Source organism: Phallusia mammillata, chromosome 4 (genome assembly GCF_965637545.1).
Source record: "Phallusia mammillata chromosome 4, kaPhaMamm4.hap1.1, whole genome shotgun sequence".
Classification (NCBI taxonomy): Eukaryota; Metazoa; Chordata; class Ascidiacea; order Phlebobranchia; family Ascidiidae; genus Phallusia; species Phallusia mammillata.
Window position 1 is genome coordinate 21,373,643 of NC_137255.1, and position 23,696 is coordinate 21,397,338.

General features: G+C 35.1%; 4 protein-coding genes across 4 annotated transcripts; 3 read left to right on the forward strand and 1 right to left on the reverse strand.

Annotated features, from left to right (window-relative positions):
- The first annotated feature begins 51 nt into the window (after window positions 1–51).
- On the forward strand, window positions 52–2,955 carry LOC145222662 (DNA replication licensing factor mcm5-A-like). Its single transcript, XM_080088837.1, has one exon. The coding sequence runs from the start codon at window positions 128–130 to the stop codon at window positions 2,351–2,353; it is 2,226 nt and encodes a 741-aa protein (XP_079944963.1). The 5' UTR covers window positions 52–127; the 3' UTR covers window positions 2,354–2,955.
- LOC145222665 (peptidyl-prolyl cis-trans isomerase H-like) lies at window positions 2,944–5,455 on the forward strand. Its single transcript, XM_080088840.1, has 6 exons — window positions 2,944–3,068; window positions 3,162–3,250; window positions 3,667–3,754; window positions 4,762–4,854; window positions 4,961–5,048; window positions 5,109–5,455. The coding sequence occupies exons 1-6, from the start codon at window positions 3,015–3,017 to the stop codon at window positions 5,219–5,221; spliced, it is 525 nt and encodes a 174-aa protein (XP_079944966.1). The 5' UTR covers window positions 2,944–3,014; the 3' UTR covers window positions 5,222–5,455.
- A 1,888-nt stretch (window positions 5,456–7,343) lies between these two features.
- LOC145222663 (60S ribosomal export protein NMD3-like) lies at window positions 7,344–11,826 on the forward strand. Its single transcript, XM_080088838.1, has 12 exons — window positions 7,344–7,610; window positions 7,845–7,979; window positions 8,658–8,835; window positions 8,964–9,080; window positions 9,407–9,509; window positions 9,572–9,650; window positions 9,731–9,827; window positions 9,910–10,027; window positions 10,260–10,405; window positions 10,733–10,921; window positions 11,028–11,193; window positions 11,583–11,826. Exons 1-12 carry the CDS (start codon window positions 7,561–7,563, stop codon window positions 11,708–11,710), a joined length of 1,506 nt encoding a protein of 501 aa, XP_079944964.1. The 5' UTR covers window positions 7,344–7,560; the 3' UTR covers window positions 11,711–11,826.
- A 566-nt stretch (window positions 11,827–12,392) lies between these two features.
- On the reverse strand, window positions 12,393–23,565 carry LOC145224219 (WD repeat-containing protein 37-like). The gene is made up of 10 exons (XM_080090665.1): window positions 23,312–23,565; window positions 22,234–22,358; window positions 21,541–21,740; window positions 19,662–19,784; window positions 19,158–19,258; window positions 17,594–17,787; window positions 16,726–16,933; window positions 16,193–16,343; window positions 15,713–15,862; window positions 12,393–14,815 (listed from the first exon to the last, which is right to left on the reverse strand). Exons 2-10 carry the CDS (start codon window positions 22,349–22,351, stop codon window positions 14,624–14,626), a joined length of 1,437 nt encoding a protein of 478 aa, XP_079946791.1. The 5' UTR covers window positions 22,352–22,358; window positions 23,312–23,565; the 3' UTR covers window positions 12,393–14,623.
- Between the last annotated feature and the right edge of the window lie 131 nt (window positions 23,566–23,696).

Consider the following 23,696-nt stretch of genomic DNA (forward strand, 5'->3'; position numbering starts at 1 on the left):
AGTGTGGGCTCAACTATTGCCGTAGACTACGGCCCGTAGTCAAATAAAATTATAACACCGTTTTTGTTACTATTTTGCAGGTTGCCTGTTTATTTTTATTTTCACGTTTGTTTTTCGAAATTGGACAATGTCTATGTCAGGATTTGACGACCCTGGGATATTTTTTAGTGATAACTTTGGTGGTGATGAGCAATCAGATTCTGCGCAGGTTGCACGGACCACTGTCAAGAAACGGTTTAGAGACTTTCTTAGAGAGTTTCATGTCTCGGAAGCGGCATCTGGAGTTTCATATCTCTACCGTGACCAGCTCAGACGGCACTACAACCTTGGTGAATATTATCTAGAGGTTGATCTTGGTCACTTGGCATCATACAATGATGAACTGGCAGATTATATGTATCAGCGTCCGGCTGAATATTTACCTTTGTTCGAACAAGCTGCCAAAGAGATTGCAGATGAGGTAACTCGCCCAAGACCAGAAAATGAAGAAGAGGTTCAAGATATTCAAATTATGTTGAGCTCGGCTGCCCGTGCAGAAACTGTAAGAAGTTTGAAGGCATCCATGATGTCCAAATTGGTCAAGGTGCCAGGAATTGCTGTTTCTGCATCAACTGTCAGGGCAAAGGCAACAAAAATTGCCCTGCAATGCCGTTCTTGCAAATCAGTTGTGCCCAATGTGCTTGTCAGACCTGGTCTTGAGGGCTACATGCTGCCACGTAAATGTGCTACAGAAGCTCAAGGAAGAGAACCTTGTCCAATTGACCCATACTTCATTCTTCCTGATAAATGCTCATGTGTGGATTTCCAGACCTTAAAACTGCAAGAGGCTCCTGATGCTGTTCCAATGGGTGAAATGCCACGCCACTTGCAACTTTACATAGATCGGTATTTGTGCGATCGTGTGGTGCCTGGAAATCGAGTGACCATTATTGGTATTTATGCTATTCGTCGTGCAAGCAAGGGAGTCTCCGCCCGAAGCAAAGATAAGAAGAGCAGGGTTGGTGTTGGAATTCGGGCTCCTTACATCCGCGTTCTTGGTGTTCAGGTAGAAACTGGTGGTCCTGGAAGATCAACAAGCTTTCAGTTCAACTCAGAGGATGAGGAAAAGATCCGAAGGCTTGCCGCATCACCCAACATCTATAACACAATTGCGAAGTCCATTGCACCATCCATTTTCGGAAGTTTGGACATTAAAAAGGCTATTGCCTGCTTGCTTTTTGGTGGTTCTCGGAAAAGGTTGCCTGATGGTTTAACCCGCCGTGGTGATGTAAATTTATTGCTTCTTGGAGATCCGGGTACTGCAAAATCTCAATTACTGAAGTTTGTGGAACAAGTGTCACCAATAGGAGTTTACACATCAGGAAAAGGTAGCAGTGCTGCAGGCTTAACAGCAGCAGTAATGAGGGATCCCTCATCTAGAAATTTTGTCATGGAAGGTGGTGCTATGGTTTTGGCTGATGGAGGTGTTGTTTGCATTGATGAGTTTGACAAAATGAGAGAAGATGACAGGGTTGCTATTCATGAAGCTATGGAACAGCAAACCATTTCCATTGCAAAAGCTGGCATTACTACAACTTTGAACTCACGATGCTCTGTACTTGCTGCAGCCAATTCTGTATATGGCCGCTGGGATGACACCAAAGGAGAACAGAACATTGACTTTATGCCTACCATATTGTCTCGTTTTGACATGATATTTATTGTAAAGGATGAACATGACAGATCAAAGGATATCAGACTTGCTAAGCATGTGATGGGAGTTCACATGAATGCTAATGTGACTGCAAAGTCAACCACTGAGGGGGAAATTGATATCCTAACCCTTACCAAATACATTTCATACTGCCGCAACCACTGTGGTCCAAGACTGTCACAATCTGCATGTGACAAGCTTCAGAACAGATATGTTTTAATGAGATCTGGTGCCAGATCACATGAACGTGAATCTAATAAGAAGACCTCAATCCCTATTACTGTTCGACAACTAGAGGCTATTATCAGAATTGCAGAGTCTTTGGCAAAAATGAAACTCCAGGCTTTTGCTGGTGAAGCAGAGGTAGATGAAGCTCTTCATCTCTTCCAAGTGTCCACGTTGGATGCTGCAATGACTGGGGACTTATCCGGGGTTGAGGGATTCACATCAACCTCAGATCAGGAGGAACTGACCAGAATAGAGCGACAAATCAAGCGAAGATTTGTTGTTGGCTCTCAGGTTTCCGAGTATGCCATTGTGCAAGATTTTGTAAAGCAAAAATATGAAGAGCGAAAGATTTACAAGGTTCTTAACCTGATGATGAGGAGAGGAGAAGTTCAACATCGCATGCAAAGAAAAATGCTTTACCGAATAAAATAACACTTTTTCTGATCATCAAAGAAGTTTGCCAGAATTTTCTCAAAACAAAATTATTAACTTGATCATCAAAACTTTGTTATATCAAGTGTTAACCCAGCAAAATTTGTCAGATTTTTTGCTTTAATTTGGATTGACACAAGCGTTGTTTTATGTTTACAGTTAAATCTTAGTTTGCTTGCTAGTTCAACTATCAGTGTACATACATGTAAATAAGTGAATGTGTGTATTTTTTTCGCAATTTGAAAATGTTGTAAATATTTTGGTTATCTTGCTGCTATGGGCTAAAATGACACTGCCATGTCAATTGTAGTTTTAATGTAAATATAACTTTGTGTTGGGTTAATGTAAATATGTGTTTGTTTTTGTACATATGTGTGCCAACTTTGACAATGCATTCATAATTCTATAATTGTGGATACAATTTAAAGCATTCAAACAAGGAAAATATTGGTTAGCACTAATTTTCGTAAGTTTTCAAACATTAATGTTTCTTTAAAATAACTACATTTGTAATTTGGTTGTAACACGCTCCGTACAAAATGTAAACATGAGCAACTATGAGCAGTAATTTTGTACATATGGTTTTGTTTGTTTTGCAGAAATACATTTTTATTAGCATGTTTTAAACTAATGCAACACCTCACAACTGTCCAATTAGAAAATGTGTGAGCAAAAAAATCCTATAGTTTTCTTTGACGTCAGTGTCGGAGGACAGGTAAAATTGTAAATATGCTTAAAAATTGTAAATTGCCATAAATATGCAATTATTCAACTAATTATTATTATTTTATATTTTTCATGTCTCCAGGATATTGGTCGAATTCGTATGGAATTGTTTGCAGATGTTGTTCCAAAAACAGCTGAAAACTTTAGACAATTTTGTACAGGAGAATATAAGTATGTATGCTGAAAAAACATTTCTTGGATATTTATTTGTTGGTATTTTTTATGGTGATATGAGTACCTGGTACTAAGTATTGATGGTATCTAATGATTTCAGTGGTATCGATACTCATACTCGGTATCGAAATATTTTGGCTCAGTTTTCGATACCGAAGGCCAGTTTACACGATAAGAATACAGACAACTTTTTGCCATAATTTGCCTTAATAAAAATTAGCTAGTAATATACAACTAATTACAACGCTATATTTGAGTATTCGGTAATCAGTATCGAAAGTATATACATGTGGTACTCAGTATAGGTACGCGCTTCAAAATCTGGTATCGTCCCATCCCTTATTTTTTAATTTTTTGTTTTAATTTTATTGCATACTCTTTATGAATCTGAAAACAGACTTGTGTTTTTGTAGGAGGGACGGTATACCTATTGGGTACAAGGGAGCATCATTTCACAGAGTTATAAAAGATTTTATGGTGCAAGGTGGAGACTTTATACATGTAAGCATGTTATGCGACTTAAAAGACTACACAACAAACATAGTAACACATGGTTTAAACCAGTGGTTCTTAACCGGGGGGCACGCCCCCCTAGGGGGGCGCGAGACATTTCCAGGGGGGGCGTGAGCCAAAAGTTAAATAACCAAATTTATTTAACTTTGGACTCACCTCCCCCTAAAATTAATTTTGCAAGTGTAGTGTATTGTTTGCGAGCACCATGTTTTCAAAAACGAAATGAATATTATGATGCGATACCTTATGGCGTAACACATATTTTGAAAAATGACATACAAGGCAAAGTTTTTGGTTTGTCAGTTTAGAACAGGGTTCACCAAATTTTGTTTAACTGCGGGCCGGATAATTTTAATAATCACGCTCGAGAGCCGCATGGGTTACAAGCCCTGACGCAGCCTTTCCCAAACTGGCACTCGCTTCATGTCTTCCTACGATCTTATTTGTATTTGGATTGTACCGCTGTTTAATTTTAAAATTATAAAAAATCTAAAACTGTCACATACCAACTAATGCACGTTTATTCTACTACAAAGAACTAAAAAGGCAATTGTTCGCCCACAATTACTATTCTTTGCTTTTGTCTGTGACGTAACAAACTGCTTTTGGATGATACTTATGCCTTGTAATCCTGTTAGACATTGAGGTAAAATTATTACTGAAATGTATAATGAATGTTTGCACATTTAACGCCCCTGGGCCGTAATTAGGTGATCCCTGGTTTACAACATAGGCAACGGAAACTTCTGGTTCCATTGCTGCATGTGTTTTACTGTCGTTTTTTGCCTGTTTCAGGGGGGCGTGAAGTGCCCGACAAACACCTTAGGGGGGCGTGGACAAAAAAATGTTAAGAACCGCTGGTTTAAACAAACAAAGCAGTAAGCAAAAAAGTTATACAAAAAAATTAAAAAGAATGTAGTAACATTTGTTGAGAAAATTTGGATGAAGAAAAACTTGTGCAATTTGTTTAAAATGCAGTGATTTTTGTTTATTAGAATAATGGAACTGGACTAACAAGTATATATGGTGGGAAATTTGAAGACGAGAATTTTAAGAAACAACATGTAGGCCCTGGACTGCTATCAATGGTGGGTTTGTGCAAAATATATTATTAAAATTACAAAATTTTTATTGACAATTTTTGTACTAACCCAAACTCCTCCAGTAGTTAATGACTTTGTGTGTTTTTTTCAGGCCAACAGTGGAAAACATACTAATGGATGCCAATTTTTTATAACATGCGCAAAATGTGATTTCCTTAATGGCAAACATGTTGTTTTTGGTGAGAAATTGTCATAATTTATTAAAATTAGAAAAATTAAATTGTCTTAATGTTCTGCAGGCAAAGTGATACAAGAAAGTATGTTGGTTGTAAGGAAGATTGAAAACGTACCTGTAGGAGCGAATAACAAACCCAAACTGCCAGTGGTTGTAACGCAATGTGGAGAAATGTGAAGAAATGGCAAGAATTGCAAATTATGGTTTTATTTTTATTCTATGGAAATGTGACTGCCTGAAACCTCATGACTAAAGTTTTCTGACATATAAAAATTTAACACGAAAGCCAAATGTTTTGAAAAATCTGGCAATGCAATTACGGAATCAAAAGTTTTACATCGTCTTAACATATCCTTTCATGTTTGAATACATACCGATTTTGTTTTTCTTAATAAATCAGCTTTGTTGTGACTTGTCAAAGTTTGGGATTTGGCAGTCTAGAGCAGTGCTTTTTAACTGGGTGTACCGTATATCCAAGTGTATGTCGCTTTAAAAACTAGGGTATACAACTAAATAGTGGAAAATGATGCTTATAAAAAGAGCAAACAGTCAACACAACGTTTTGTACAAATCTCCGATTTTTTTTACTTGTGTTCAAAAAAAGTTATGTGTCAAACTTAAATGAAAATGTGTTTTCCAATATCGACTTTTCTTATGTATATGATATTTTTCGTATGTTACTTTTAGATATGTGCTTTGAAGATATTGTCATACAAATTTGTAATTTCTATTTAAAAATCTGGTGTTAACAAAAGGCCAAAAGTTTTAATGCAAAGTTGAAATTAAAATTTGATCAGAATATTGGCCTGAGAAAAAGTTTAAAGAATAAACCATAACAGTTGCAACAAGAAGTTCTTTTTTTCAAGCAGATTCTTACATTTCTTGCTGTGTGTTTATGATGTTGTTTCCGTTGAAACTACAATGTTTATCAAGAATATGATGTTGAACTGTAAACTTGTAAATTGTCATTAGGTAGCAATTTGCAGTTATTTCTGGGACTGATTTTAATTTTATCAAAACTCAATGATGATCCAGGTTGTAATACACTTTAAACCAAACAATTAAAACACATACAAATGTGATTTATAGCTGCTGAGAAATCACAACTCACGCATATTGATAGCAAATAAGAATGTGCACATATATAACACATACTAAAAATAGAAGAGAGTGGTTTAAAATATACACAGTAAGGAAAAAGAGACACAACGCTTAAAATTTAGTTGTTTTCAAACGTTTTGGGAGTCTATCATGAGACACTGGGCCACTTTTCCAATTATTTTTGTGTTTTACATTTGAATCTTAATATTTTTTTGGTAACAATGATGTTTTTATACTGGGCATACTGATTCATATCTGGCATTTCACTGCATTATTTCACTTAAAAACTTTGGTTGGTCATATTCATGTCGAAAAACAAATTTGATGTTGCTTTCATCCAAACACTTTTCTTAATTCTTATGGGTCCCTCAATAACAAATCTACATCATTAATTTGAGGCTAATACATTATATTAAAGAAGCATGTATTTTACTGTACATTTCGCAAAACCCACGTTTCGTCTTTGAAACCTGCGCGCAACAATTAATAAGACGCTATTTTACGTGCATTGAGTACGTGACAAGAATTATGTCACACATATAAACAGAACCAGACAAGCTAAAACATGCGCACAGCTCCAAATTCCTATTTTTCAATTGTATACCTGACGGAGTGAATACAAACAGACGACCTTTCTTGTCATGCATCGAAGCGTGACCGTGTCCGAAAGCATTTCTCCAGGAGAATGACGTAACAATGGATTTTTTGGTGCAGTTTCTCATCGTTACTTTTAAAATCATTGGTCAGTTTAACGCAATTCTAACGCATAAGCAAAGTTTGTCACGTCATAGACAAGATAACATATTATACGATTATGCGCAAGCAATAGCCTTTATTAACAACTTACACTAGATTTATCAATTTAAATGATACAAAAACAGGCCTACAGAAAGTGTAAAAGTAAAACAAGTTTGGTGGAAAGCTCGTTACCGGTATATTAAAAAAGTTATAGCCGGTCACCATACATAGCCTCAATAAAGCATCCCGCGTGACCAAATAAACAGCCAAACTCTGCTCTCGAGATCAAAAAAAGTACAAACAAATCGCCAAATGCAATTTATTCGAATGGAAGCAAAAGCTCATGCGCCCCATGCCTGATGTTTGATTTGCAAGCCGAATAAAATTTGCTTGTTAGCTTAGTCTCACAATTCTTGTATATTTTTATATTTTCAGTAAATTTTTAGAAATTTAAAATATAACACATATTGCTACACACTCGTTGAAGAATCCTGCTTTAGTGAATGAAATCACGCTGTGTGGTCGAGGAAAAGTTAAATGAAAACACGTGAATAACAAAAAACACACCGAACTGCGACCGTGACTTGACGCTACAGCAGCCATAAGGCCAGATAAATTTATTTGGAGTCTGTTTCTTAGTTGTTTCCAGTATTTCGTCAAGTTTCAATCGAAATAAGATGGAAACTGTGTTTACAGACATGGTTCCGACCCAAACATCGGGAACAATGTAAGTAGTCATGTAAATTGTAATAATTTTCGTAGTTAACACTAACAATTCAAGTATTAAACAACACACTATGTTAACATTTTTACTTTAATAAGGCAAATGCACAAACCACAGGCACAAACACAGTGGTGCTTTGAAGTTGTCAAAAAGTTGAAATCAAAAATATCCAAAAATGTTTAACAAATAATTAATGTTTTTTTTCTTGGTGGTATTATCAAATACTTTTGTTGGTAGATTGTGCTGTGAATGCGGCACAGAAATTTCCCCGAATCCAAGTAATATGTGTGTTGATTGTCTGCGCTGCAAAGTTGACATCACAGAGGGAATTCCAAAACATGGAAATCTAATGTTTTGTAAAAATTGTGACAGGTAACATATGGTTTTAAACTTGGTGATGATACACAACTAGGGTTGAATTATACGGTTAACGGATAACCGGTTAACCGATTAACCGAAGAGTTTTTTGCTATCCGATATCCGGATATTTTTGTGTCGGTTAACCGGATAACAAAAGAATAGTGCTGCGTAAACGTTGTATGCATTTTAACATAATTTTATATGACACACAGTTAATGTGCAGTGATAGATGCAACAGACGAATTTATGTTTATCCTAATTAATACGAATATTTACTTTATTGTGCATATTCCCTAATGATGTTAAAATTCACGAGAGAATTGAAGTCACACTAATAAAATATAAAATGCATCCATTGTAAGGCGATTCGCTCGGAAGGATGTGTTCTGATATTTGACCGTAGGGCAATATGTGAAACAACTGATATATCGTTCTATTTCAGAACTACACTGCTTAAGCAGTAAATGCGTAAATTTGATATATATATGGTGTAAATTATGAACACTAAAATGAAATCTGTGGCACTATTGGATGATTTTGTAATAGACTTATTATTATCCGGTTAACCGGATAGCTAAATTCAAAATATCCGTATATATCTGTTATCCGGATAGTGGAAATTATTGATATCCGAACCAACCCTATACACAACTATTACAATTTTGATAATATGTTTCAAACCTTTAATAGGTATTTATCACCCCCTGCAACATGGATTTCTGCAACTTTCGAATCACGGGAGCTGCTGGCAATATGCCTAAAACGCATCAAGTCGTCATTACAAAGAGTTCGTTTAATTGACGCTGTCTTTATTTGGACTGAACCGCATTCAAAAAGAATTAAAGTAAAAGTCAGTGTACAGAAAGAGGTATAACTTGACTGTACATATTAAGTCTACTTTTTTAACTTTATTGACTTACGATATATAACATTTGTAAATTGCATTATGTAAGTTACTTTAGACTGAACTTTAAATAATTAAATTTTTTTGTATAGGTTGATAAGGGAACATTTCTTGAACAATCCTTCATAGTAGAGTTTGTTGTTCACAATCAAATGTGTACTGATTGCCACAGAGTGGAAGCAAAGGATTTTTGGAATTCGACAGTACAAGTAAGAGTCCTTTTTCTATTTATTGAAATCGGCCAATGTAATAACAAACTTTTCCTGTCCTGGATTCTAACAGTTGATTAAATTTTAGGGCCCTTGACTGTTTGCACCAGTGTTTTCTTACCCTCCCCAATCATGTTTTAGCTACACTTCCCCAAATTTTACTCCCTGGTGAGCTCATGTGCCATAACTTTATAATATGGCATATCTGCAGTGCATTTAGTAATGATCCAACAATTGTCTCACCCCCTTTTGAACATAGCACAGCTATTTCCCGCTTGGTAGTTGTGAAACAAACTTGACCTTGGTAATATAATTGTAATGAACAGGTTCGACAAAAGACAACTCACAAAAAGACATTTTATTACTTGGAGCAACTGATTCTCAAACATAGAATGCATCAAAATACAACCAAGATTTCAAACAAACCAAGTAAGGAAAATTTAAAAAAAAATTTAAATTTGTCAGGAAAATATTAAAAACGCTTTGTACAGATGGTTTGGATTTTTTCTATGCTATAAAGCAAGATGCAAGAAAGTTTACCGAGTTTCTCACAAACATTCTTCCATGCAGGTATGTTGTTAGTAAGTGATATCATATTCTAGCATACATGAGGTGAACAAAAAGACCAACTATTTTGCAATCTTTTACAGGTACCAAACATCTCAGAAACTGATATCGCATGACACACATAACAATACTTACAACTACAAAACATCTTACTCTGTTGAGCTGCCCCCAGTTTGCAAGGTATTTGACAAGCAGCAGCCCTGGCATCAATCTGTTACAAACAGAATTACATTTAAACCAAAACATATAATTCCTCTTACAGGATGATATTGTGTGCTTGCCAAGAAAACTTGCTCAACAAATGGGAAACCTGAGTCAACTCCTTGTATGTATTCGTGTTACCAACTGCATTCATCTAATTGACTTTACGACCCTTCAAAGTAAGAGTTACTTCAACTAGGAGTAAGCTCATCTTCAATTTTCAACTGGAAAAATATACTTAATGTTTAGTCAACTGGGGGTATTTTTTAAATGTACGAGATAGTTGTGTGACTTTACTAGGCCTCTGAGATGAAACCCTTTTTTGACATGTTCAAGTTTTATCTACTCTTGTCACCAAGTACAATAAATTGAATTTGTTAGTTTGTTCACACAATCCTGTTGTTTTGTTAGCTGCTGAAGTCAATGGGAATGTGTACTGGAGGACTCCATTTTTTCCAATTTGTTCCCAAAAAAGCCTTGTTTCATTCACTGTCATGGAAAATGAGCGAGTCATGAATAGACATGTAAAGTCCGGAGAGGGTGCTTCATCTACAAAAGTAAGTCTATGATTTTATGATACTACCAGGAAACAAATTGCAGTGAACCTTAGTCAAACGCCTAATTAGGAGAAAACTTGAGATGCAAATGATTTGTAATATGGTAAGACTTCAAGTAACCAACACTGGTTAATCTGGATCCTAATATAAACAAAATTTGTGGTTTAATAGGGTATGGATTAGCTAAGAGGTTTACTTCATTAGTTATTACAAAGTTCAGTGTATTTAAATATATGGAAGTTACTTTGTACCTTCTGGATTCTTGGTGAACACCAAAGCTGTTAAATGTAGCAAGATGTATAAATTTAAAACATGTTTTCTTTGCAGCACATTCTTTCTGACTGTTGGGTAATAAAAACGAGTGAACTTGGTCTTCATGATGATTACATCCACACAAAGACACATTTGGGACATCTGTTAAAAGTTGGTGACACAGTGATGGGACTGGACCTCAAAAACTCAAATGTTACCAATGATCAACTCGAAAAGATGAAGGAATCAAGCCTTCCTGATGTTGTAGGTTAAATGTGTTATTTTGTAATTGCCAAAGTTTGCAACAGCAACCTATAAAAAAGATCTAAGTGATCACAAATTTAATCTTTTTGTGAAACTTATTGGACAGATATTGGTGAAAAAAGTGTTTGCTGAGAGGCAGCGAAGGCGACGTCGTCGAAACTGGAAACTTAAACACATTTCTGATGGTGCCAGTACTGATGAAGGATACATGGAGTTCCTTGAAGACTTGGAGGAGGACAAAGAGATGCGGAAAAATATTGATATATTTATTGGTAATATTATTTTTTCTGTTGATTGCAACTCGCAGGGATGTTCAAGCAATTAATTTTTTTGTCATCTGTATTCTTTTTGTACTGTGGAAAATCACACATGTAAAAATATACATTAAACGAGTACAGGCACAAGAGGTTTGTGACATGAAAACTTGCTAATTGATGCAGGAAAGCATAGTACTTAAAGAAATTTACTAACGGTATTTGCACCTCACATAATAAAACATGTCAAAGATTTAAACAACATTGGGCCAAAATCCTCAGGCCATTAACAATTTAGGCCTTTGTTTTTGCCTGTATTTGACCACATTCAATGCTAGGTTTAGTACGCTTGACCCAAGGAATATACATTTACACTGTGTCTGGTTTATACTTTACTATGTTGTTAGATGGAGACAAAGACATTCCGTCGAGCGCTGATGAAAATGAGTTTCCTTCTGTGTCACTTCGAGAAATGTTGCAGGATCTTTCGATAAAAGATGATGTAGAAATGGGGGATGCAGGTGATGAACAATGAGAAGCGACATGCCTTCACAATTGAGAAATAAATTCTACAATCCATTTGTGGTTTCTGTTGTTTTAACAGATCTGGTTTTATTGTCAGAAAATATAGAGTTATGTATGTTTCTTTTACACATTGCAACCAGACTAGTCCAACCTCCTGGCTCATTTTATTTTGAAACAGTTTTTCTGTGACATTTTATTTCTAATAGTTACAAAACTTTATAAAATCTGGTAAACCTGTTTGAAATGACATTTACTTCGCCCATAAAACTGCAAACATGGTTTGTCTAAGAAAGGCCTGTCAATCAGGGGTGTCAATAAAAAAAGGCCTAAAAAAAGTCAAGGAAAAGTTAAGTGTTCATTAATGCCGTTAACTACATAAAGAAACAACGTATAGCGTAGCAGAGTAAAAGAACCAATTTTGTGTGAAAACAATGACATACAATGATGCAAATTTGATCATCCAATTAAAATGTTGCATATACCACTAATACAAAATGATTGTATGATGTAACCTCACTGGTCTGACAGGGTATTCCGCCTAGTAAAACACATAACTTCTAAAAGTTACTTCGCAGGCTGCACAAAAACTCTTAGAGGGCCGGGTGTCACCCCTGATGTAGATTACCCTCGCTTTAGCGTATTTAGGGAACACAAGCAAAACTTCTTCACACAAAGCAGGACACAAGCAAAACTTCTTCACACAAAGCAGGTTTTATTAACGAGTTAATAGCAGTAACAACAAAGTCATTTTAAGATGCAATATAACTACAAAAAGCGACAAAAAACATATGGAACAACGGTCACAGTTAGCGGGCAATGTTAGAACAGTGATTATTACATATGATTCACCAGGCCGGTTGAAAATGCCATAGTGAGGCAAAATGGTTGTAATGCCCTCACTACAATTGATTGAAACGAGAAAGGTTACACATTGTAATTGACTAACACAACACATCAATGTGACACAGCATGCGTTCAACTGTTTTTGTTTATGTAACGTCAAAAAATAACCAGCTATCTCAAGCCGGTCTTATTTGTTTTAACGCCATAGGGTAAGTGTCACTTTATAGCAGCATATCTTGGCCAGTTTAAATGGCTTTTCTTATTAAATTATGGCAAATGAAGGCATGACTAAAGCAGTTTTACCTAAAGACATCAAACATTTGTTGACCTATTTGTAAACAACAAAAATGTACATGCGAAACTACAGCAATTTAATTTTAACTGTTCAATTAATCTTGCGACAATAAGGTTTTACTTAGAACTCATTAATTTTGCTTCGTTTTTTATATCATTTAAATGGGTATTAGTATGACTTATTTAGTCAAAGAATTCATTGCTGTAAAAAAAAGTACTTTCACTAAATATGCTAGCTTTTCGAGCATAACATATGTGTGAAAAACAAAATTAATTGCAGCAAAACGAAAGCAACATTTAGAGTAGAAAAATTGGCACACTTTAAAGTAAAGGCAAGCAATTGAATGCATTGAAGATATTGTGAAAATTTATGCCAACAAAATACTTTTGATGTTTCAAGGTTTCGTACGCAGAAAATTACTGGAAACAAAATTACAGAAAATTACTTTTTTTTAAATGTTATTTTCTGTATTAGTTTGATTAGATTGTGAACACAACATAAACCACATTAGTTTAAATCACTAAAAAGATTTTATGGAAAATAAATTGGAGGGCAAAATTTAAAATAATTTTAAACGAATTTAAGTTGTTTAACCACAAAATTCTTTAGCAAAAGATGCAAAAGTGGTTTAATATCAATGCCAGTTGCATTGTTTGTAAATAAACGTTTGTAACTTTCCGAAGAAACAAAAGCAGTGACTTGATTCGAGTCTGATGCCACAATCACTACCAAAATGGTAAAAAAACTACGAAAAAAATGACCTAGTATCCTGCAGAAAGGTAAATCAACCCCACCCTAATAGGTAACAATCACAATGGCTTTTCATCCCAGAGGGCAACTCCCGTTGATTTAAGAAAAAAAATTAGTAACAATATTGTGAAAACATAGGGTTTAAGCAATAGGCTATGGGACTTATTGTCAAATGAACAGAGGCATATTTTGTATTTTACCCCTTTGAAGATGTTAGGCTGACTTATTTGCATTGCTTTATGGGCTTTGATGAAGGTAAAAATGACTGATAATTATCATTATAATGAATCAATATGAATCGATTCTAAATTGTCGAAATCGGCGCCATAAAATTTACAACCCAAAAATACTGCACCAAAACCATTTTGAATAGGATACACAAAGGTAAAATTAAAATTTCAGTTACTAATCTAAAGATATCTATTTTACCAGTGTCATATATAAGGAATCTAGTGACTGTGTCATTTAACACCATTAGCTTGTCATGGCTGTTATACGAGGCTACTGACATGAAGAAACAAGTATTAATACTGGAAAATGGAAATGACCAAAAGTGAAAAGTGGTAGAGCATCAACTTCAAATTTACAATGGTAGGATGCTTTGAACTAAGAAAACAACATGTACAGACTTCGCTAAATCAAGAGATGTTTCAAAAACAAACGAACTACAAACACTCTATTGTAATACTTCAGACTTGGATGAGCCTTGGTTTGGGAAACCAAGTGTTGTAATACTTTCGGGGCGTTAGTTTTGAAAGTTTTCTGACAGTATTTGGACAAGGGTCCCCATAAAATTTTCTTTGTGTTTTTGTCAAGCAGCTTTACTCACAATATCACATTGTTAAGCAACAAATAGTGACTAATCTACATAGAACCGAGGTGCTATTATAACCAAATGTACCAAACTGGCCTTTGAGTCCTTATTTTTATATTCACAATGAATGTCCAGTGCAGAAAGATCTAATACTTGCCCCTTTGGACATTAATGTAGGATTTAGGACAAGCAGCAAATCACGAAATGTCCAAGTACTGAAGTTATTTTTGAGCAATAAATGAATGTGGAAATTCTACACTCCAACTAATCATTAGTTTGTCCCATCCACAAGTAAGAACAGTTGGAGTAGAGCCCTCAACCCAAGTAGCAGCTGTTACCACTCGACGGTGTGACGTTCGGTCGTTCCTTGGGAGACGAGCCAAGCGAACGCCGTTTGTGTCATACAAGCGAATCTACAATACAACAACAGGGTAGGGTTAAAATTTAGCAACCACTTGATCCATTTACTAAAACTTAAAAAAGTGAAAAAGTTAAGACAAATTCCATTAAAACTAATTAAGGATGTAAAACCACAGTTAGGTTGTTATGTGCTAGTGTTAAATGTATCACTTTTGTATTTAACTAACATTAAGCTAGAGACTCTCCAACGGGTTTTCACTCATTTGTCCCCTTGAGAGACTTTATAGCCAAAATTTACTCCCATTTCGTTAATGCCCCAATCCATCAGCCCCCCAAAAACTTTTGTTTTCAATCTTTTACCCCCAAAGTATGTCTTGCAGGGAAATCTACCCCTATCTAATCTACCTCTACCCATTGTATCAATGTAGAAAAAAAAACTTGTTTTAATATAAACCACAGACCAAACTATTATGTTGCTCATTAGATCACATAATAATGTTTCTCATTATATATATGTTCAACATACAAAACAGAAGTTTATAATAGACCCCATTGGTAGATTAAGATGAAACATGTGCTTAAATAATTATTTGATTATATCAAATAAAAGGAACAACAAAATTATGTCTTTTGTTCAAGGTTCTTGTTGGTTGTTAAAAAATCAATAAGTTGCCCGTAATCTAGTGCCTCCCTATCCAACAGGCCCCCAAAACAAAGGTTTTTAAACATTTACACACAAAGTATGTCTTGGAGGTTATTCTACCCCTGCTTGGAACACTTTGCACAGATATTCACTACAAATTACATCTTGACTAATTCACCAAACCCATGATCTTATTCACCAAAGTCCAACAAGCTTCCGTCAACTAACTTCATTTGGAGTGGCAGGATGCATAAAATGATTCATTGCAGACGTTACACACCAGTCAATAACACACAGTCATATTCACCTGTCTGTTGTCGTGGGGAATTGCTATGACTCCTTTACGTGACACCGAGATTCTGTTTACCGACGAGTCAAATCGAATGGATGCAAGTGGAGTTCTCATGCTTTTTAAATCCCACACTTTCACGTAGCGATCATCACCACTGCTTACCACCTACAGATTTTCAACCAATTTTATTGATTTATTTTTTAAACATTAAGATAATCAAATCAGGTAGCAAGTAAAAAAGAATCCACTACAAAAACAATGCATTTTGGTAAGGTTTTCCATTGTGGAAATGTAAAGATGTAACGTTTCTTTTAATAGCACAAAATCATTCATTTTATGACATATATATAATGTGTACATGCTAAAAAATAAGTTTTGCCCTTGTGTAATGCTGTTAACCATGTAGCTTTTTTGCTTACAATATATATCCTAAAACAGCTATTAGGGCAATCACATATCCCTTTTGAAAAGCTTCAAGGAAATAAAAAAGCTAACCTTATCATCATTGGTAAACACAGCAGAAGATACAGACTGGCTGTGTCCTTGACCAACTATAACTGTGTGAGCTGCAGGTGCTCGGAAGTCACACACACGGAAAGTGGCATCTCTTGACGATGTCACAATCAATTTGTGTTTGGAATGTGCACTAAATAAAAATTATATTCCAATATTTAAAACCCTGAAAATAACCTGTCTTTTATCAATACATGTTTTGTAGCTAAGGCCCCTATTTTAATACTAATCATAAACAATGTTGTTTTGTTGCTAACGTAAATAACATACTGTGGTTTCCCCATGCAAAACATACGAAACAGAAGGTTACAATCTACTCCCCTGGTAGAGTAAGAATATCATGCGCTTATATAACAAAATGATTGATGGTGTTCAATAAAAACAAAATCACATCATTTGTTATAGGGTCTGTCTGATCATTGAATAATCAATAAAGAGTTAGCTGTAATATAGTGTTTCTAAAGAATAACAGTATCATTTGTAACAAATTCATAAAACACACACATGTTTTGTACCTGACATGAGTGAGGGGTAAATCGTGACCTGATAAAGTCTGTACAGTTTGACCTGTGACAGAATCCACAAGACAAGATGTGCGATCCCACGAGGCCGTGACAAACTGTAATCCATCCATCAGCCAATCACAACACACGACAGGGAGGGTGTGGCAGCTTGCACACATCAGGGGTGTGCGATAGGAGATGGAATCATGATTGCCATTGTCTGTGTCAACAGAAAACTTGTTAAGTATATTTTTATTTAAATGCCTTGATTGCTTGTTGTATCGGTATTTTTAAACCAACAGCTGTAAATAATTCAGGGAAATTATTGGGTGTTTTTGTAGTCTTTTATCACTTCGTAAAATACTTCTGATGGACAGCGAAGATTAGTCTTGACTGGACACCTTGAGTGTCATGCAGGTTTTAAAGTATATACCTATCTTAGAACCAACCATTCAATAAGTTTGTGTCTAGACTAAGTGAAATAATTTTACAATATGATTGAACAATGTTCATCAGACTTGCATTGTCAAACACTACACACCGAGCCGAGTAGTTATATTTTGCAGATATTAAAAGCAAAAAAATGCAGAAATTGATTATACTAAAAAAAATTGTGTCACTTTTTAAACATGTGTAATTTTTTAGGCTTGGACTACAATAATGGTTCTTTTTTTCCGGCTAAGTTAATATTATGAATAGACAACTAACAATGCAAATTTGCCAAACTTTTCCTTTCCTTTCAAATCTCTAAAAATAAATAAATTAGTTGCAAGAGTAAATTTGGTTACCACATTGTCTATTACAAATAAAATTTCGTCGTTCATTATGAGATGCTATCGCAACCCCATGGGATTGAAGTTACATTAAAGTTTACAATCACCTTCAGGGCAGTCATCTCTGTCTAGCGCATCTTCATCACTGGATGTAGTACGTCCATTCTCGTATGACCATATATGGGCGCTCATGTCACCTGACACAGTGAGGGCAAGATGCTTGTCACGATGGAAACGAATGCAATTGACCGAGCCAGAATGACCATGATATGTGCCCACACAATCTCCAGTGTTCAGGTTCCTGGAGGAAGTATAATGATGACAAAAGTGTGTGTCATAACTTGACTCAGTACACTGCCTTATGAAGGCCTGAAGGGTTGTGCGTGGCCATATGTTACCACAATGTACTCCTTTTGAACCTAACTGATAAAGTAAAGGCCCAGTTTTTGCATAAAACCCAAACTGTGGGCATAATATACGCTTCCTGGATATGTCGTATTACAAATACCGGCACTGTTGTTTGTTTACAGTTTGTGCAAGGTAGTGCTTTACATAGCGTCTATTTTATATGGTTGATATCCAATAAATACACTGATTTTTTTTTACTTTTACTAGTTCTCCTTTTTACTAATACATGTATGAGTTAGGTTTACTTCACTCGGTGTTATACAACATCACAAACTGGCTTCAATACTTAATGCATTATGTGTTTGTATTTATATTACAAATTATCTTTTACCTGTTATGCAAATAAGGTTTGGAAAAACAATACACAAGACCTAAGAAGACCATCTAATAAATGTCAAAGGAAAGGTGATCTGTTAAAGATTTGTGTTACACAGCGGGCACAATTACATAACAATTGATTGCACTGGCTATCAGTTAACACAACAACCTTGTACCATGGGCTCCAGGTTATTGATTTCCATTCCAAATCAATGACAAAGAACACAGTTTTATCAAACAATGACATGCAACATCCCAAAATTAAAATAATTAAGGGGCCAAATACCAAATCATGTTAAGCTTTCCCGTGACAGGGTTACATGCCATGCGAATGCCCTGGTTCCAAGAAAAAATGCTAAATTAATTACAGAAACCAATTGGGTTTTCGCCGTATTGGTCCCTGGTTAAATACATCGAATCGGTTGGGGTGATTTTGCAAAGGCCTTTAATTTTGCAAAGGTTACACATGCATTCAAAAAATGTATCACACAAAATGACACACATACTATTTTAGATACCATGTCAAATGGATAATAGAATAAAACCATAGGAAAAACCAATTAAACCAGAGAAAACAACCAAACAAAGATGGACATCAAGGTGTGTTTAAGTCCTGTTCTGAACTAAGTCACAGGCTTTATGTAATCTGTCTAATGCCCAGTAAAATGAAAACAAATCTTTACTGGCAGTACAGTGTGCACTTAGCTGCTCAGCATGGCTGTAATGAGATTAAATGCATGTCAGGCCAAAAATGCGTCCATTAGCACCATAATGGGCACATTATACTTATGCCAAGTTTGCAACAAAGGCTTGTACCATCGCACTTAAAGCATAGCTATACAAATTTGGCCTTGCTGTGACCACAGTTCATCAATAACAACCTTTGTGTCTATATATATTTGTACCAATAAGTTCATTATCTTTTTTCAAAGGAATTTCACATACCAAAGTTTTGCCTTTTGATCTGCAGAAGCTGTGCCAGCAATACACAAATTAGTTGGTGATGATGCTACATCCCAAATTCCATCGCGATGCCCATGAAAATCCTAGAAAAAGTTCAATGAATTAAATCAACAACAAAACTGCCTGAGAGCTTGTATGTATTAAATGTATTGTAATGTAGAAGTTTCAAAAATTCCTACTGGCATCATCAATGCACACAGGGATATTTTATCCCCATATCAAAAACAAAAACAAACACAAAAAAAATATGAATTTAGTATTTGGAAATTAAGTTTTTCCTAAATATATATTTGTTTTTTTGAAAAGCTCACAAAGTTGGTGCTTCCAAGCTGTGTTAAGCTCATTGGAAATAATATGGTTTAATTATGTCATTTCTAAATATTACATTACATACGCATATACGAAAATGTACAAGGTAAATCATGTATACATGTGTGTATAGGTGTTTTGCTATCAGAATAACTTAAACATTTATGGCATTATTACCTGCAGAACACGACAAACAACATTTGAGGTGGGTTTGAAACTTGAAACCAGTTTGCTCGTTCCAGTTTTGTAAGTTGTCTTTAAACGTTGTGAAATTTGACTCGACTTTCCTTTGACATTGCCCTGAAAGGAAAGCAAGCACACATTTGTATGGAGCAGCTGAATGCAAATTGAATGACATGCCAAGCGGAAGTACAGTGACAGATTGCTGTCTGTTGTATTCGATTGTCTGTCAGATATGATTTTATAAATATGCCGGTAGAAATTTATGTCAAAATGTCCATACTGTTGAGTACTGGCTTATTTTACCATAAAAATACATTTGGTACTTTTGTTCTTTCACAGCAGTTCTCAGACAAGTGGTAAACATTGATTAGTTAAGCAAACATCACTTAACAAGGCATACAAGGACAAACATAACCTTCCAGAGAAACAATATTCAGTGACTAGAGTCATTATGTCAATCTGCAATTGGTTGCCTATTACTTGGAGTGATTGATATGCATGGCTTCTCTGTTCAACCGCAAAGACAATTTGTCAATCAATCAACACTGATATATGTGATATTTAAACCAGGGAGTTGAATCGCTTGTCATATGGGTTCAGGTTCGGTTTCGCTTTGTTTTGTTTTTAAGGGTTCGGTTCACGTTTAAAAATGTATATTTTCGGGTTCGGGTTTTATTCTGGTTTGGGTAAATTATCCGGTCCGAACCGGTTTGCAGTTTTTAAACCGGTTTAAATTTTTATTCATTTCAATTAAACTCTACCCATCATCTACCTGGCTTTATCAAACTCCAAAAGAATTTTGACCGGGCACTGTTATTTTTGACACGCCCTCAGTGTTATCTCGCGTATTCTTCAATGCGCTGTTTTGAAAAAAATCACAAAAAATAAAACAGACTGCATTTTTACTGGTTCGGTTCCGGTTCGGGTCCAACGCCAAACAAAATATGGGGTTCAACTCCGGTTCAGGTTTTTAGAAAATTGTAATTAGCGGTTCGGGTTTAATGAAATTAACCGCTCAAACCGGTTCGCGGGTTCGGGTTCAGTTCGGCACCCTGATTTAAACCACAAAAATAGATCACTTATTTGGCAGTTGTGTAACCCCATTTCACCCACAAACAAGCTGGAATATTGCATAATAAAGCAGTGTCAAGCTGATTGAATTAAAATAACACACTTTGTTTAACACAAGCTGATGTATGATGTATATATAGTTCAATCCATGTTGATATATATATACATAGTCAGGAATTTAAATACAAAAGCTCTAATGGAAAATAAAAAGTACTCAGCACAAGCACAAAAGTATTTTAATGTTCCTAACAAAACAATGATATATATATACCATTAAAGGAAGTTTATATTTCATTTCATTGATTTTACTTCCTATATTTTGAATCATTTGTTTATCTTTCTCTCATCTAATATCATTTATTTCTAGTTGTTATAAAACATTGCCTGGCAATTGAATCACTAGTTGATTGTTTTGATTGACAAGCTCAAAACAAATTAGATTCGAACATTTGAACCTCAAGATTTAATTTGTTCTACTTTATTGGGTACTTGATTCTTAAAAGCAATTACACAAAACTGCTCTCTTATAAAAGTGCAAAAAAGCCTGTAAAAAGACATTTAAAATAAAATATTCTTACACCTGTAGTGGTCTAAAATAAAAACTTAAAAAATTTTTGTACTGTAATTTATTTCAAGTAAGGTACACAATGCACGCTCTAAATATTCTGAGCAAAAAGATACAAGCCAGTTTTGAGTGTAAACCTAATGATGACAAAAAACTGTCGAAACATTGTAATTTTTACACTCACATACTGGCTTGTATCTTTTTGCTTATATTATTCCAAGTACTTTTCATAGTAACCTTTTGAGAATCCAAGCCATTTGTTTCAGTTTTTTCACTTCCGCTTTGCAGAGCATCGACACTGTTCAGTTTTTCAGTTAACACTGAAATATTTTTGCGTAATTCCATATTTTCGACATACATTTCACCAAACTCTTCTTCTATTTGGTTAAAAAGGTTGTGCAGGCGATTGCGCAAATGTCGAGGTAAAACACTGGACTCTGTAGACAAAAAATGGCTTGGCTTAGCTGTTTGAAATACATACTTAAGGGCTGTGGTAAGATGTTAGGCCTTTTCAGTGTACTTGACTTGTTTGTGTTGTCATAACACGAAACTGTATTTTTAGAAGCCACAAGTGTAAAATTGACTACCTAATTGCTTTGAATGCTCTGAACCAATTGATATGGCCCAATGCCAGTTTATTTTGTAGCTCAATTGGATAATATGGTGTTGATTCCTGTTGTGTTGAGCATAGCATTCCTAGCCACAATGAATCTATGGAGTAATGCTAAAAGCCCTGGAATATGCTGTTCTGCCTCAGGTCATATTGTGAACTTGTCATTTATTTTGGTTATATATGTTTTATCACTACAAAAAAATGCTTAGGTCCATACTATGTTTTGCACAAATATGGAGACTAATGTTGTGATTGTGTTTCAAGCCATCTATTTTCATGTGAGTGAATCAAAAAAGCAAATATTTGTGTTTACCCACCCTGACTACTGCCATCACAGTCAACATCTTTTATGGCCTGAAAGTCTTTGTCACGACTGTTGTTGCGTCTGAATGACAAATGTTTTTTCTCATCTTTCTTGCTGCTATTTGAATCCATGCGGAGCCTAAAACATATGAATTTTCTTGTTTCACTTTGTTTTCAAAATAACACACATTTGGGCAAGGCAAAGTATGTTAAATTCGATTCAAGTTAAGTTCATTCCATGTGCATGAACTGTCATGTCAAAGCCAAACCTCTGTGTTGTAGGATAACTTTCTCCTAGGTTTGCCTTGTTGACAATGACAACATCAGATTATAGTAAATCAGAAATGCAATCTCGATTTGTTTTGAAAGTTGGTTGTCAAAACCATGCTTATCTATAGCAAACATTTATTGAGACTTCTATTCATGAACACAATATTTGGGCCAAATTTAATTTAACAGGCTTGGACAATATTTTAGATCACATGTTACTGTTTACCATGTTCTGGTTATGTAACAAACAGTGTTGAGTGCTACATCTTATAGCAGTGGTTCCCAAACTTTTTTCTTTTAAGGCGCATTTTAGAAAAAACAAAAATTATTTGGCACACTTCGAACATTTGAATCATTTTTTTAGCAGACAAAGGCACTAACTATGAGGTCATAAAGCCGCTATACAGGTCACTTTCATAGTTAAATAGCCTAGTTGAACATCTCAGAGACGTGGAGCATGTTGGCCTAGTGGTCTAAGCACCTGGTACTACTACTCTACTTGATTGATTTTAATTTCAATATTTTTTGCGGCACACCTAATGACATCTGGCGGCACACCAGTGTGCCGCGGCGCATAGTTTGGGAACCACTGTCTTATAGCCTTGAGTCATAGCATGACAACCTAAACCTACACATAATCATGCAACATCTTTCTCTGATGTGCCTTGCATTTTGCTGCAGTGATCTATTTTTAGACTCTGCTGTAGCTTATTTCTAAAACACAATTCTGTACTTTCACTGATATGAGCCAAAAGGAAATAAATTGCAATTGTGTCTATTAAATGCTTAACCATCATGGTAGTGCATAGTAAGCATACTAACTTTTAGTCAAGTTTTCAAAGGGTCATTGAAGTTTCTAATTGTCAACTTTTGATTGGTGAAGACTTCTGAATGAGAAACACAAGTAAAATAGTCCAATCAGCAAATCCAAATCAAGGTCAAGACTTTTCCATTTTTTACGTAGTCCACTGATACATGAAAACTTAAATGTCAAATTACAATCCTTTTTGTGGACAAATCAAAATTTACTAAATGAAAGCTATTTGTGCTACTTAACTGCAGATTAAACAAAATGAGTGTAAAATATGATAAGCAGTGCTTCAAGGGCTATTAAGGTTTTTACGGCCAATAAAATAGGAAAATTGCATTACATTAACATTCTATATGAATATAACATATCATAACAAAATCAATAACTAACCAGCAA